This window comes from Mytilus galloprovincialis, chromosome 3, assembly GCF_965363235.1.
Source record: "Mytilus galloprovincialis chromosome 3, xbMytGall1.hap1.1, whole genome shotgun sequence".
NCBI classification, from domain to species: Eukaryota; Metazoa; Mollusca; class Bivalvia; order Mytilida; family Mytilidae; genus Mytilus; species Mytilus galloprovincialis.
The window spans coordinates 7,083,858-7,100,093 of NC_134840.1; the positions used below are offsets into that span (position 1 = coordinate 7,083,858).

The 16,236-nt window shown below is 32.8% G+C and overlaps 2 protein-coding genes across 5 annotated transcripts in view; both read left to right on the plus strand.

Annotated features, from left to right (window-relative positions):
- LOC143067067 (retinal guanylyl cyclase 2-like) overlaps positions 1-969 on the plus strand; it is a 67,802-nt gene extending 66,833 nt beyond the window's left edge. Inside the window, exon 19 of one of the 3 annotated variants that reach the window (XM_076240080.1) lies at positions 101-969. In XM_076240080.1, coding sequence (XP_076096195.1) covers positions 101-629 — 529 coding nt within the window. In that variant the 3' untranslated portion in view covers positions 630-969. The remainder of the gene's footprint in view (positions 1-100) is intronic. The other 2 variants (XM_076240081.1, XM_076240084.1) reach the window with 2 other exon arrangements.
- A 12,063-nt stretch (positions 970-13,032) lies between these two features.
- LOC143067068 (uncharacterized) overlaps positions 13,033-16,236 on the plus strand; it is a 28,121-nt gene continuing 24,917 nt past the window's right edge. Inside the window, exon 1 of one of the 2 annotated variants that reach the window (XM_076240085.1) lies at positions 13,033-13,055. In XM_076240085.1, coding sequence (XP_076096200.1) covers positions 13,051-13,055 — 5 coding nt within the window. In that variant the 5' untranslated portion in view covers positions 13,033-13,050. Of the gene's footprint in view, positions 13,056-14,230; positions 14,315-16,236 lie in introns of those variants that run through there. The other variant, XM_076240087.1, reaches the window with a different exon arrangement.

Sequence of the window (16,236 nt, forward strand, 5' to 3'; positions counted from 1 at the left end):
AATTAATAGAAAGCATGTGAACGCTAAACACTAGACATTTAAGTTTTTTACACATTCTGAAGGTTTGGGCATGGGAATAACTGCTAATGTTTATTTGCAGATTAGAATCAGTATTGTCAAAAGGTACACGTACCTCTACAAAGATAAAAACAGTGAAAGAGCAACGCCTTGTTAAATCTAATTCGGAAGAGGCAAACCATAACATAAAGTCCAAAGACAACTCTATTAAGCATAATGTGGAACAGTCGAATCATGAGGAAGAAGCCCTGCACAATTCACTGGTGAAAAAAGAAGATGTTCAGATAAATAACATAACCACTATGCCTCCGGGTAAAGGTATACTAAATGGTGCTATGGATGATACGCCTGATCAACCTAACGACGGAACTGTTTCAAACTTAAGTTGTGACAATCTATTTTCACAGGAATCTGTTGATTCGATACAAAACAACCGTGAAGATAAAGTATTTCGTAACTGTTCGTCTGATTCGTCCATTACTACGAAAGTATCTGTTATGTCGGTCGATAGCATTGTGTCTTCTTCTGATTGCGAACTACGTTTTTTGAAAAGTTCAAGGTCATCAAAAGACGAGTCTAACTCTCCGCTATCTCCAGTTTCGGAAGTATGAAATAAAAAACAATGGATTCCAATTAGTATCAGGATTCCTCACTTATTCATCCAAAAGAGGTTACTTTGTTATTTTTTTTTACTCTGTGATAACTAAGATGCAATCTATTTCCTTGGTATGTTAACATATGGTATATATTTTGTTTGTATGTTTTATCTATTCAATAAATGTGTTACAAAAATCTGCTACTATAAATCACACGAAAACTACTATTCTTTCAATAAAACGAAGCAGGTATTAACGGGACAAAGTCAGCAAACCTTTTGAATACTTCACGATATCACGTTGATAACAAACAAAAGTTTTCCTATTTATTAAATGGTCGTTTGAATTATGTGAATGCAAATATTTTGCTGCAACTCATTTAAAGTATTCTTTTCTACTGAGAAAGGTCATTATGCTATTTATACTTACTTTATGAGATGACTGGAGTTGTTATTTTTTTCTTGATAATATTTATTTATCTTTCGGAAAATCAAGTTTATCGACAGGTTGTAGGTTTTCCAATTGCCCCCTTTAGTAGCAGACTTGTTTATGTACTGTTATGGATCAAAGTTTATGGCAAAACACAGTAAAGACCTGTCCTAATTGCACTTAATTGATAAATTCAACAACACTTATATCTTGATGACTCTCCTGTTTAAATATATGATAAAAGTATATATAAACCAGAAACACCACCCAAATATGTTGATATATTAAATATTTTCTTAACTGTTTATATAAATGTACATGTGAAGTCAATAGCTTTATATTTTGATTGCTCATCATACACTTTAAACATCAATATATCTCTTGGAGTTATTAGTATTTGGTAAACAGTTGATGAGGTTGAGACGATATTAATACATTGGATGGTTGGTGTCAACCTAACCTTTGGACTTGTCGTCAAAAAATCGTACCGTGCAATTTTTGTAAAATGGACTTTGAAAAGATTTGAAGAACATTCGTGATATGATTTCTGTTATAAATATATACATTGTTGTTACACCTTATTTTAATGTTTTCAAACAAAGTTTAGCAAAATTAATCCGTTATTAAAGAGTTTTTGTAAAAGTTTAACACTACGAATATTTTGCATTTAATAGAATACGTTTCAATTCAATTTCATCATTAAACTGTAAAATGTAAAATAATCATCCTTTATATGATATTTCATACCTTCATTAATCAATAATATCAAATTCATTCATCTCAGAAGCATTATTTCAGCAATTCAAGCCAGACACAAGTCCTAACGCTCAAATGACCGAGCTATTCGAAGCTCATATATAGACTCTAATAGATACATATAAACAATGGGAATGTGCATTCAAATACTGGGATATGTTCCTTGAAGCAGTACTAGTAGACATTTTGCCGTCAAATGTTAGAGCAGAACGATAGAGTAATTTGTCATTTTTTTGAGATCGTCATTTCAAATGTTACCTTATATTTTTGTAACCAACCGTATCAATTACTGAATCTGGATGTCAGTTTTCATACTCGATATGCTTCAACTTTAACGGTATATAAACCGACATGGCACAGAAAAGACCGTTATAAAAGCCTCAAGGGGATCAGGTGGCACTGAAGGCATAACAAAAAAAAAAGGGAAAGGGCTGAAATTGCTGCAAATAATGAATATGCAAACGAGGAAACAAAACCAACAGCAACGAAAAGAGATGAAGAACATGTTATTGCCATTGTGAACTATCTGAAGGAACCATGACTGATCCCTTTGATGTGGATGATCCTCCATGTATCATCAATATCTCTTCTGGAATAAATGCTACAAGAGATATTCAAGATGAGAAAATCATGCATCTCTCATTTGGTGAAGAAATTAATATCTGAAGTCTCTTGTGCACTTTCCCTACTGCCTTTGTACCATCACTCACAACTTACACATGAAAATACGGATTTATTGTGTTATTAAAATTTGCTGTTACCAAATGATAGAAATCTATACTATTAAACGAGAAGACCTCATTTTGGGTGTCGCTTCTCCTCCTTCCACAATAAATTGATCATTGTGACTATATGTCCTATAGGCACCATGCATAGTCGCATTTGTCATCCATTCTTATGATTATTCAGTTTCGGTTATTTTGGGAGAAAAACGGAAAAAAAGAAGTCCGGATATGTGTCCGTCATCACTCCGGCTTTTATTCATAGACAACTTCCTCTTCCGTTTATATTTCCAGGGAAAACGGTAGTATTACATTTTCCCAGCATTAGGTTGGCCTTTTGTGTACCCAAGACAGGTGAAGGAAGTCAACTTAGGAGCGCTGTGATTGGATGTAAGGGTACAATATATTTTTTTATTTATCTATGAATAACTGCAGTGTGTAAATTTACAATATAAATTTAAAAACCTATTGAAATATTTTCTAGAGATTTATTCGAAAAGGCTTCCAAAATTTCATAAATTTGGTGCAAAATGACGGTGGGCATGGATAACATAAACAAGCTCCGTTGGAAATTGGTCATGATACTATTTGGCTTCAAGTTTTAGAATACAGTAATAAAGTACTAACACCACACATAACTGTTTTATCCAGGTTTTTATTATAAAAACTGGTAAATTTAGAAAATGTTAGTATTGTCGCCTATGGCAGAATAAATAGTACCGTTTTCCCTATACCAGAAGTTTGGTAAATTTACATTACATACCCTATATTATCATGTTTTATTTAAGATTCATTGCCTGAATCGTTATATAAGAATGTTGTTCCAAGTGTAAGCAACGACCAAGGCTGTGTGAAAATAAACACAATCATTATTGTTATTCATTGTCCCAAGTGTAAGCAACGACCCAGGCTGTGTGAAAATAAACCCAATCATTTTTGTCATTCACTTATCGTCACGTAAATAACGACACAGGCATAGCCTAAATTATCATGTTTTATTTGTCACGTAAATAACGACACAGGCATAGTCTATATTACACGGCCGACACTCGGCTAACCGAGAGATTGGTCGGTTAATCTATATTGAGTATGCGGCTATATCGGCAGTGGGTCTGTTAATCGGGTTGGCTATACGTCTGTTAAGAGTAAAACGCACAATTTAATGTTAAACTCTGTCAAATATACAGATTTTTGGCATATTATAAGAATTAAATCAAAAAAAGAAAAGTGTCTGACAAAATGATATCTATCAAAGAACATTTTCCACCTTTAAAAACATTTCATAGTCTGCGCAGTTTTCAGTAAAAGTAAAAGGCGTCGCGCAAGTATGTAGTATTTATGAATACACGCATAGCAATTTTTTAATAAAAGGCGAAACAAACAATTTTAGATATCATTTAAAAGACACAAAATACTACTTTGGTTCTTAACTATAAATTGACAATAGTAAATATTTCATAATTGTAATATAACGTGAGTAATACCACGTTTTAGTGAAAATTATGTGAATAAAGTCTGTTAATGGGTTGGACAATTGAAATTGTGTCAGTTAAGAGTTATTTAGCCACGAAAATAGTTGTGCTACCTTTATATTTTCCCATTGAAAATGTTAAGAATGAGATGTTCTTGAGTAAAAAAAAAAATGTAAGGGTTCCGCGGAACCCAGTGTCTCGCTTACTTTTGCTGTAAATCGCAGGCTCAACATAAATGAGGAAAAAAATCAATAAAAATATTCCTCTTGATACTATCTTATGATTGTAAGAAGCTTCTGTCCAAGTTTGGTAAAAATTTAGGATAGTGAATGAATCTAATAAATGTTTTGAAAACTTTAACTGCAGACTGTATGTAATGTTAACTGGAAGAAAATCTAAGTCCATTTAAAAGTAAAATACAGAATAAATGGAGTTATCTTTTTACAATATTTACTTCTGGATACTATCTTATGATCATAAATAAGCTTCTGTCCAAGTTTGGTACAAACCCAGGATAGTTTAAGAAAGTTATTAAATTTTTAAAAACTTTAACCACAGAGTGAATGTAATGTTTCCCCGCAGAAAAACTAAGTCCATTCAAAAGTAAAATACAGAAAAAAAATGGATTTATTTAATTACAAAATTTACTTCTCGATACTATCTTATGATCATAAACAAACTTCTGTCCATGTTTGGTACAAACTAAGGATAGTTTAAGAAAGTTATTAAAACTTTAAAAACTTTAAGCAGAGTGAATGTAATGTTTCCCCGCAGAACAAACTAAGTCCATGATTTATAAGTAAAATACGGAAAAAATGGAATTTTATTTTTACAAAATTTACTTCTGGATACTATCTTATGATCATAAACAAGCTTTTGTCCAATTTTGTTAGAAATCCAGTATAGTTCAAGAAAGCTATTAAAATTTCAAAAACTTTAACCACAGAGTGAATATTTGTGGACGCCGCCGACGACGACGACACCGACGACGACGGAATGTAGAATCGCTTAGTCTCGCTTTTTCGACTAAAGTCGAAGGCTCGACAAAAAATAATAATACGATGCAACACTATCCTTCCAGTAAAAATATTTTTATTTTGACTTTCTTTGCATTTTATTCAAGAGTGTGTCACTTCAATATAGCGTGATCTGGGTTGGTCGCTGGAATATGCATGAATTTATTATTAACGATTTCAATCAGCCTTAATTTTTGTGTCTGCTCAAAGTAGCATGTTCTCAAATCCGATTGAACGTGTCTTTCTAATACAACACAGGGTACATATATAACGTGTTGTCGTTCTCATATGCACATGACATTTGTCACTGGACGTTTAGGTGGTACCAACACTACAGGGAGATAAATCTGTAAAGTCAGTGATACGTTTTAATTACGTTGTGTTGTAAAGGGAATAATAAGCTTCTCGAAGATCAAAATTGGTGTTTGTCAAACTGCTATATAACCAGTTAATTTTTTTGACAAAACGGTTGGTTCAAATTTTTTGAAATTTTTATATTTCTGTTAAAGGGTCAAATTAAATACTTTGTCAAAATTTTATCTAAATTAAACGAACCACTTTGATTTTGGTGAAAGTGTTCGGTACCACCTTAATCCTAATTCGTCAGCATCATCCAATTGTTTTTTTTTTCTTCTATTGCTTAATCATCTGTTGTTTACAAATCATTCTAAAGAAGTAAATGGAAAGGAGCGAATGCAGCTACATTTGGTTGTATTAAAATTTAATTAATTTTATTCCGTTTAGTTCCTTTTCTGTGCAGAGGAGAACTGCAGTTGTCCACATGTAAAGTCAAGCATTTGTCACCAATATGAGTACATCGCAATCCGTTACTGTTTCAACACTCAGGGGGGTTTCATGTCTTTATTCTTAAACAATTTGTTTTCTTCTCTTTTTTAGCAATGCATCACTCTCTACTGTCCTTATCTTTTATTTTATATTCTGTATCTCCATCCAGATTCTCGTGTATACCATGAGGGTACGGATTGGGGGGGGGGGGGGGGGGGGGGTTGTTTATTTCTGTATTCTTTAAATGGTTATGTTACTTTTCTCTACATTTTATTTATCTTACCCATTATTCTTTCTCTATTCTTTATAATTAGGCATCCCAATATACTGATGTTCAGTTACATTACGACGTTAATCTCTGATTTATATACTGGTTACCAATGTAGATGACAAATTGGTGTCATTCATGACAATTAAACAGAATCCACATGATATATGCGACCATTCTCGGATAAAATCAATTTTACTTTAATTTAACACTTTTTGGAACCATTTTTATCAATTTTCAATATCCATTGCCTACATTGTTATTGTTCATGTGTTTTGTTCCGTATATTTTATATTCCATTGCTCATGTTTTGTTTCCGTATATATTTTATGTTCCATTGCTCAAGTGTTGTTTCCGTATATTTTAGCCGCTCGTCTTGAGCCTACCAAATGAACACACCATAAAGGAATAAAATTATACTTTTATTGTCATTCATAACTCTTAACAGACCAATTAACAGACCGGGTTTTATACATCCGACCCATTAACAGACCAGGTTTTAAATAAAGATTGATTTATGTCACCAAAATACAGATTTTCGTGTAGATTTTTCACAAAATGATATCAATTTGGTTAACACTCATAATGCCCGTCTTTTTTCGATGTTCAAAATATTGCATGCAAGTAAATTCAACCCAAGTGTCATTTTGTGTACATTTTGTGTGTGTAAAATGTGTATAAATTTACTGATGAGTAATTTGCCTTTTCATTTTATAGATCGTACATAGAAGCTAGAAAAATAATAATTACACCACTGGATTCAGTACATTGAATATTTTTGTCAGACATAAATATTTTTTATGATAAACATATATTTAAAAGGTTATACAATGAAACATTCTGAGTTTTCAATGATTTTCTCGATAACACCTGATTAACAGACTTTAGCCAACCCGATTAACAGACCCACTGCCGATATAGCCGCATACTCAATATAGATTAACCGACCAATCTCTCGGTTAGCCGAGTGTCGGCCGTGTATTATCATGTTTTATTTCAAATTCATGCAAGCCATTTTCACACTTGTCGTCACGTAAATAACGACACAGGCATAGCCTAAATTATCATGTTTTATTTGTCACGTAAATAACCACACAGGCATAGTCTATATTATCATGTTTTATTTAAGATTCATGCAAGCCATTTTCACATTGCCTGAATCGTTATATGTTGTCCCAAGTGTAAGCAACGACCCAGGCCGTGTGAAAATAAACACAATCATTTTTGTCATTCACTTATCGTCACGTAAAGAACGACACAGGCATAGCCCATATTATCATGTTTTATTATCATTCACTTATCGTAACGTAAATAACGACACAGGCATAGCCTATATTATCATGTTTTATTGTCATTCACTTATCGTAACGTAAATAACGACACAGGCATAGCCTATATTATCATGTTTTATTGTCATTCAATCACTTATCGTCACGTAAATAACGACAAAGGCATAGCCTATATTATCATGTTTTATATATTAAAATAAGTAAAACATGCTCAACTTCATCTAAAACTACCTCGACCAAAAACTTTTACCTCAAGTGGGACAGACGGACGAGACGGACGGACGGACGACCGAACAAACGAACGCACGGATACACAGACTAGAAAACATAATGCCCATAATTGGGGCATAAAAATTTATTGTTAAAAGGGAAAATAGTGATTTGGCAAAAATGAAAGTAAGGTAGAGATTAGAGGGAGGCAGGACCTTTTTCGGGGCGTCGGGATCGGGTGTTTTTAAGCTCGGAATTTGGGGATTGATCCTTACGGGATCCGGGAATATATTTTTCGATTTCGGGATATGAATTTCTTTAAATTCTGCATCTCAGTTTCATGGTTATAAGTCCGGGATTTCGGGATCAGGACCCCTCCGATCGACAACCCCTCAAATTAGCCTTAGTCGGTATTAGTCACTTATACATGATTCAAATCCTACAATTGGCATGTTAATAAGGCTCTCAAAAAAAAAAGCACTGATGAATTATCATAGAAGCATATTTTTTAGACTAATAATGGTCTATATATAAGCAGTTACATTTATTTCATGTTTGAAACGGTGCAAATTTTTAATTTGATTTGACTTTTACCAAAAGAAGCATTGTAGCAAAGGAGAAGAATAATTGTGGTCGTAGGCCAGAAACACGAATATAATTGAATTTAACAGAAAGGAAACAAATATCGGACTTTGGAAAAAGGGAGGTATACCTTCTATGTAATTCTCCATACATAATATCTTTTACAAAAAATCATCCTGCAACAGTTCACAAGCTGTATATGCCCGCGATTTCGCGGGTGTGTTCTAGTTATTATAAATTAAGGAATGTATCTCCCTCAAGCAAAGCTCTGATTCCTTTCACGGATTTGGCTATCCTTTTTTGACCTTTTGAATTATAGCTCTTCATCTTTTATATAAGCTTTGGATTTCAAATATTTTGGCCACGAGCATCACTGAAGAGACATGTATTGTCGAAATGCGCATCTGGTGCAAGAAAATTTGTACCGTTAATTTTATTACAGCAGAGAGGGTATGACATTGGTTCAATGTATTGATGTTATGAAAAGTAAAACATTCGATGACCTTGCAGCTGACTATTAAAAAAGTTTGTACCAATGCTTTTTTATAGCGCACACAGTAGCAGATGTTTATGACCACTACGATATGAACAACACTTAAGTCTGCTGAAAGGGAACACCGCACAAAGACTACAGCTTCCCCCAAAGCGAATCAGATTATTTAAGGGAGAAGTATTCCTGACTCGAAGAAGTTTCTTTTTGTTAAAGAAAACGAACAGGCTCTCCTTGATTTCTTTAGTAGTTTTATTCTTCAAGACTTTGACAAATCCCGTATGATTCCACCTGATTGTGAGCTTTACCAAGCCAAAACTTTTGTAAATCCCGAAATTGTCAAAGTTATTTATACCAACACTGTTAATGACTGTCGTAACTTGTTAAATTAGCACTCAAGAGGAGGCCGATACTCGTATGATATTCAATGCCTTATACTTTGACACGAAAATTGGAAAGAGCTGCAGAACAATCATACGAACCTCTTATATGAATGTGATTGTTCTGTGTGTTCACTACTTCAAACATATGACACATACAAGCGAGTTGTGGGTGCAGATGAGGAACATAAGCAATGTAAAAGATGGGCGAAGATATTTACCCATTCACCAACTATGTGCCTGTCTTGAACCAACAATTAGTAAACTATTGCCTACTACACATACACTTCCCGGATGCGACACAACTTCGTATCTGTCTGGCATAGGTAAACAAACTGTCTACAAGACTTTGATGGACAATCACGACTGTATTTCAGTGGTTTGCAGATCTTCGGTAATATTGACAAAGTTGAAGCCCTTGTTTGGGCATAAAAGTTAATTTCGAAGCTTAATGATTATAAAAAATCTCCTTAAATTATTCCATCATGATATTTATACAATGCACGTCAAACTTGCCACCAGTAAAGATGTAAGTTTAGTCAGGTTACCTCCCTGTGAAGCGGCACTGAAACAGCCTGTTTTACGTGCATCGTTTCAAACTAAAATTTTAAAGCTGAGTATGCGGTATGGGCATTGCTCTTTGTTGAAGGTCGTACGGTGACCTATAGTTGTTAATTTCTGTGTCATATTGGTCTCTTGTGGAGAGTTGTCTCAACATGGCAATCATACCACATCTTCTTTTTTTGTAATCAATGAATTTTGTAAAAGATTTAATGACTGGAGAATTTCTGAAAAGGTATCAAAAGTTCACATGAATATTTTTAGCGCTTATCTGTATATTATGAACATTCATTAAGTATATATAAATATAGTGTATTTGTAAAGCAAAATTATATCCGGGTGAAATTTGATCCGGAGGAAAAAATGTCACAGTAGTTGTTGTTATTTTTTTATCCGGAGGAAAATATTTCCCTGGGATATTTTTTCCTTTGCCGTGAAATTCTATCTGGGTAGTTAACTTATTATAGTTATTAGAAAAAAACTTATCCTTTAAAATACTATGAAATAACAATAGTGTATTTGAAATAAAGCGAAATTATTAAAAAAAATGTATTATAATGGTAAATAATTTCACAAATTAATTTATCCTTGAAAAAATTTCCTGAAATATTCAAGTCAATATCATCCTTTTAAAAAGAAAATGATCATGAAACATAGGGAAGAAAAACAGAAGTAATTTCAAAGATCTTAATTGTGAAAATAATATCATGATTAAATAAGGTTAGTGTAATACATGTAAAAGTGAGTTGTTTTCAGATCTCAGTACAAATATAAATTTAAAAGTAAGGTAGAAATATAGTTGCATTACTACTGTTAACAGTAATAAAAGAATTTGATTATGATGATATTTTTAACTATATAAATAGTCTGGGGACAGAGATGTAGCTGTTGATTATATGGAAATCAAATAAATCATAGCATAACAATATATTGGAACAAAAGCATGTTTAACAGCTGGATAGTTTTTACCTGTGAAATGTTATCTCTCTTATTAAATCAAGTTGTAAGTCATCTTTTTATATAAATGAATATATAAAAAATAAGATTCAAGGAAAAATTTCACTATAAAATAGATTCAGAAATATATTATATTAATATCTTTAAAATATAAATTGCTCACAATTACCTCCCTTTGATAAATTATGCAAATTTGGTCTACCTTTGTGAAACATTTTATGATTATAGTCAGGTATATATTGATTGTGAGTAACTTACATAGTAGTTAATGGGACTCTATTTCACACGGTTCTGTGAAATATAGTACGGCAAATATATACCGGTACATACTATCCGCATAACACAGATAGATTTTCACTCCTCTGGAAAAAATCAACCTGTGAAATACCATGCCTGGAAAAAAATTACCGGGACAGATCATCCTCAGGATAAAATATCACAGAGGAAGAAATAAACCGTTACATATTTACTTTCAATTCTAAGTTTACTAATCGATCCATGGTGGTCATTGATATAATATACAGACCCTCTCTATTTAATAAACTCTGTGACCGCCGTGGATAGTAAACTTGAAACGTAGCAGATAGAATTCTGAAAATACACTTTATTCTTTGTATATGTATGTTCAAAGTATACAGAAAAACGCAAACCGAAAGTATAATCTGACTTGAAATTTCGTCCAATGACGGGACAATATCCGGATGCCTTTTTTTCTCGTTTTTTTCCCAAAATAACTCAATCTGAATAATCATATGAATGGATGACAAATGCGACTATGAACTGTACCTATAGGACACAGAGGTGTGTTGGTTATTTTATTGTGGAAAGAAGAGAAGCGACACACAAAATGAGGTCTTCTCGTTTAATAGTATAGATAATATTGTGTCTGGTCACCGTACTATAGGCCAGGTGCAAAAAGGTATTATTTACAGTTTTCGGAACGTCTCTTGCGTTATCTTTTAGGGGTATATATGAATGTGTAGTGGCTAAATTTGTAAGATGTAAACATGCAATTTTTCTGAAAATTTGATATATTTTCTGACTTTTACTGGACGTTACAAACCAAAAAAAAAAAAAGGATTTAAAAAAACAGGGAATTTTTTTTTAATGCGACTAAACGTTATATTAAATGAACTAATAGATGAAGTAATTGTTGTCTGTTCATCTATACATTGTCAAGTTGGAGAGTCGACCAAGGGGAGGGAGGACTGAACTTTTCGTGTTAGGCGTCAAATAGCCTCTCCAAATATATTTCATGCATATCTAGGACAACACAATATGTTTTCTTGCTTCAAGTAAAAATTAAAAAAATTCCCCATCGTCCAGTATATATTTTGTTCTAAAAGAGTTATCTCCCCTCTAATGGCTTATTAAAAAAAATATTGATTCTAATTAAAAACACAAAATTTGATATTTGTTTAAATATTTTGAGTTATATAATAAATCACCAAGTGTTCCTTATATAAATAAATAGTCTAACCAATAAATTGCAAATCTGTCTCCAAATTTGCAGATTTGGGCTAATAACTAGACCGATTTTGTACTGGAATTGTACAATCCAAGATGGCAGTATACCATGAATCTACCTAAGCAAAGACTAAAGATATAGAGACAAGTACAGAAAAAAATAGATTTTTCTTCATTGAACTTCGTGATACTGATGAACATGCATCTCCGTCAAAAATCAAGAGATATGATAGAAAGACTAAAATGTTTAATCCCCAAATGCGCGCAAAGGTAATGCGCTCGATGGCGGGTATCTTGAGTATATAATACAAAAATCGTAGAAACACTAAATAGGTGTAGACTTGACGTAAGCTATTACAAGTCTAGCAATATTACTAGTTACTTTTTTCAATTATAGAATAATGCATGGCCAACTCCGTATCGCATGCTGTATCACCACGAGAAACCATTATTAGTCCCGAGGGCCGAAGGTCCCGATGGCTGATATTCGGTCGAGTGGGTGGTGATACAGCATGCGATACGGATTTTGCCATGCATTGATCTGTTTATCAAATTTTAACAAAATCAGATTCGTGATATGTAAGCGGACAACCGTTTGATTCTGAGGTGATCGAAGCCTTGCAGATTTTAAAAATAAATAATCTTGTCTTATCACACATAATATTTTAAATATTTTGAACATATGTTCTGGACTAATGTTACCACTCATGTGTATTGATATTATATGTAATTAGCTATCATTCGATCCTGGAAACAACTGTTTGAACAAAGTGATACATTATTCGACCAAATGTTACCACGTAATGTTAAATTATGCATTAATGTTTAATACGAAAATCAAGACGTTAATGACCACTGTAGACGAGTGAAAAAGCATAGAATAAGAATAAGAATAGCATATGAAAAATTGTTTGTCCTGTGAGACATCAAGTAAATCAAACACACCTTTTTACCTGCATGCTTTCTTGGTATCGTAATAAATTCCGTCATACCTGTATTCCTGTATTTAGTCGTCGGAACCTGTGGATGGTTGCACCATAAACTATTTATCATGAGGTTTGTCTTTTCTATTAATTTTCTTAGTTTTGAGGTAATATTGTCGATTATGATATTCGTTGATTAATGAATTATATATAGTATATTTAAATTTCAATATTCAAATTTTAACATGGTCAGTAACACATAGAAAACCTATCGTTAGACTTCATAGAACAGACAAGGTCCAGTGTCAACTATTTCGTGTATGTTTTGAACACAGAGAGGGTTACCCTGGCATCATTTGCCAAACAGAATATTGTAGCTACATGTGTCTTCGGACTTTATGTTTTGAATTGAAGTTTCACTTTCCATATATGGTACTTATTCTAATGTAACTTCTCCAGGTGGTAAAAATCACGTAATGCAGGAATATACATGTAGTCTCTTGGAGATTTTCCTCATTTTCCTACACTGATAATTAATATTGACCATAATGATTTGGTATATGGTCGTGTTCTAAGAGTCAAGTTCATGCATGTTACAGTTTAAAGAACTGAACAAGAAAAAAGTGTTTCTTTCTAAATCAGAGACTTGTAATATGTAATACACAAGTATGACTAAAGTTAAACACCTCCCCTTCGACTGATAGATGTGGCATAAAAGGTGAGTTTATCACCATTTGTCTCATTATCATTGGTTATGATCAATCCGAAAGTGTTACGAAACAAAATTATTCTTTGAAATAAGATGCTATCAAAGATCACTTTCAATCTATATGAGACAATATCTGAAAAAGTCTAATTTCCATGTCCCGCACTTCACCAGCAATTATTTTTTTATCCAACCATCTTTTTTGAAACTTTTAAGTTTCAGTATAAACTAAATTATATAATGCACCAACTCCTGCCAATTAAACACTCATTCTTATATTTCTTCCAATAAAATATTGTAATTTAAATGTTCAATCCCCCCCCTAAAATCATGTTGTCCCCTGTGTTTTTCTGAAAACTAAATCATTCAAATAATATCCAAATTAATTAAACAGGCGTCCGATTCTCACATATATGATATATTATATAATAAACTTGCCCCTAATTTGTCTTTTTATATCATAACTATAGCATGTAATAAAATTTTGCAAATTTTAAGAGAAAAAAAATTATCCCCCGGGGTGATTCCTTCCTGTTACCGCTGTTTTTTTTTTACCTGTGGAAACGTTTACAAGCCCAAGAGTTATTTTCCCATTATGTATTGTGAAAAGCATCATTTCCTGAATGCATTAGTACAAAGAAATAGTTGGAAAGGCGACCAGGTTTGAAAATTCAAGCCCATCCAAGGTAGGAATTTATAGAAAAATACTTATTGGTGTTCTATCCTGTTACAGCCTTTTCTTGCACTTTCTGAGAATATTTTTAAGTGTGCACCACAACTTTAAGTGTGTTTTTATATCATCTTTTTAAAAAGTTATATGTTACAGGAAATACACTCACATTTAATGTGATAAAAAGGACAAAAACTATCGCGTAATTCCTTTCTGTTACGTCATGTTACCTGATGAAAAGTAACAGCATAACCATCATCAGTAACAGGAAGGATGTTCAAGTCAATTTCACTGAAGAATCGAAAAGTTCATCTACTATATGCCAACCATTTCATTTAATATAAGTTATCACCACCATATCAAATAAATTTCAAAATAATATACAGTATATTGAATGAAAAAATAGGTTTTTTGCTTTTGATAACAGCAGAGAACATTGTGCAATTCTAGTATTGTAGATAGTAACAGAAAGGAATTTATTTTAGAATTTTTCATTACCTAGGCAGATTTTTCATCTTGCAAATACAGTTTCAAGGGATAAATGACACTGTTTGCTGTTATTTTCCAATTGTGACCAATCTAAAATGATATATTTTTCTTAAACTTTAAAATAAAGCAGAAAAATCCTTTCTGTTACCAACTCTGTCCTGTTACCTTTGTCCTGTTACTCAAGATTCTTTCATGTTACCGACGTATCTGACTATATTTAAGTATATTTCTTAACCTTTTGTATTGCAAATGCTAAAATCATTAATTGGCATTTAATAAACTATTGCAGGATATACTAGTAAACCACAAATAGTGTCTTAAACTTATTCCTTATTCCCATTAGAAACTTTTTAAAATTGATTCACTTTGGTAACAGGAAAGAACTGGATTTTTTTGTACCATTTTTAAATTTGCCATTGTTTCCTTATTAAACAATTGTTTGAATTACAGACAACAGTTCCTAGATCCCCAATATGTGTTCTTCGATTTGTGCTATTAAAATACCGGGTTTAAAGATTTTTTTTTTGTTTTTTCTTATTGCCAAAAATTAGACTTTTTCAGATATTATCTCATATGTAAAATTTTCTTTCCAGATCCACAAAAAAAGTATGTTTCCGTTTTACCAAGGAATTGTATATACAATTCCTTGGTTTTACTGAGATGACATATGATGTATATAAAACGAACATTTCCATGAACACGAGTTCGGGGATACATCAATTGTATTTGCTCATTATCATAATAATAAATAGTTTAATCTTTAAGTTCCGTGGTGTAGTGGTTAGTGCATCGGACTACTGACACAAGAGGTTCCTGGTTCGATTCCCGTTTGGGATGAAAATTTTAGGAACTCAACTTTCGGCTCTCCCTTGACACCATCTGCGAGTATGGTCTGGGGAAACGATGATAGTCCGTCGGAAGGGGACGATAAATGGCTGACCCATGTTAAGAGAGAGCCATATCTCTTGCACGTTAAAGACACCCTTGTAGATTTCGAAAAAGAGTAGGCTAATGCCGCTACAAGGCAGCACTCGCACCCGCAAAGTGGAAAGGGATTAATATAAGTTGCAAAACTTGTTTCCCAATCCACAATAAATAAATATGTTTAAACTAAATCTTTAAGTTCTAAATTTTTAACTCATAGTAAGTGCAGTATTGAGGAGCATGTATGGAAGGGATGTGAACGCTGCACCGGAGATTGCAAAACCCATCCATGAATACCGAATACAACTCCTGCATACTGAGTACAACATTGCAAGCCAAATACCCTGAATATCACTTTGCTGAATATTGGGTTAAAAAAGGGGGGTAACAATTTCTGAGAACAAATTCTAAAAACTGTGTACCATGTCTGATGTCTTTCAGGACCAAATACTCTCAATTGAAAACCCTGAATACCACTTAAAATGCTGATTGCTATATATGTTACAGTGAATTTATATAATCAGT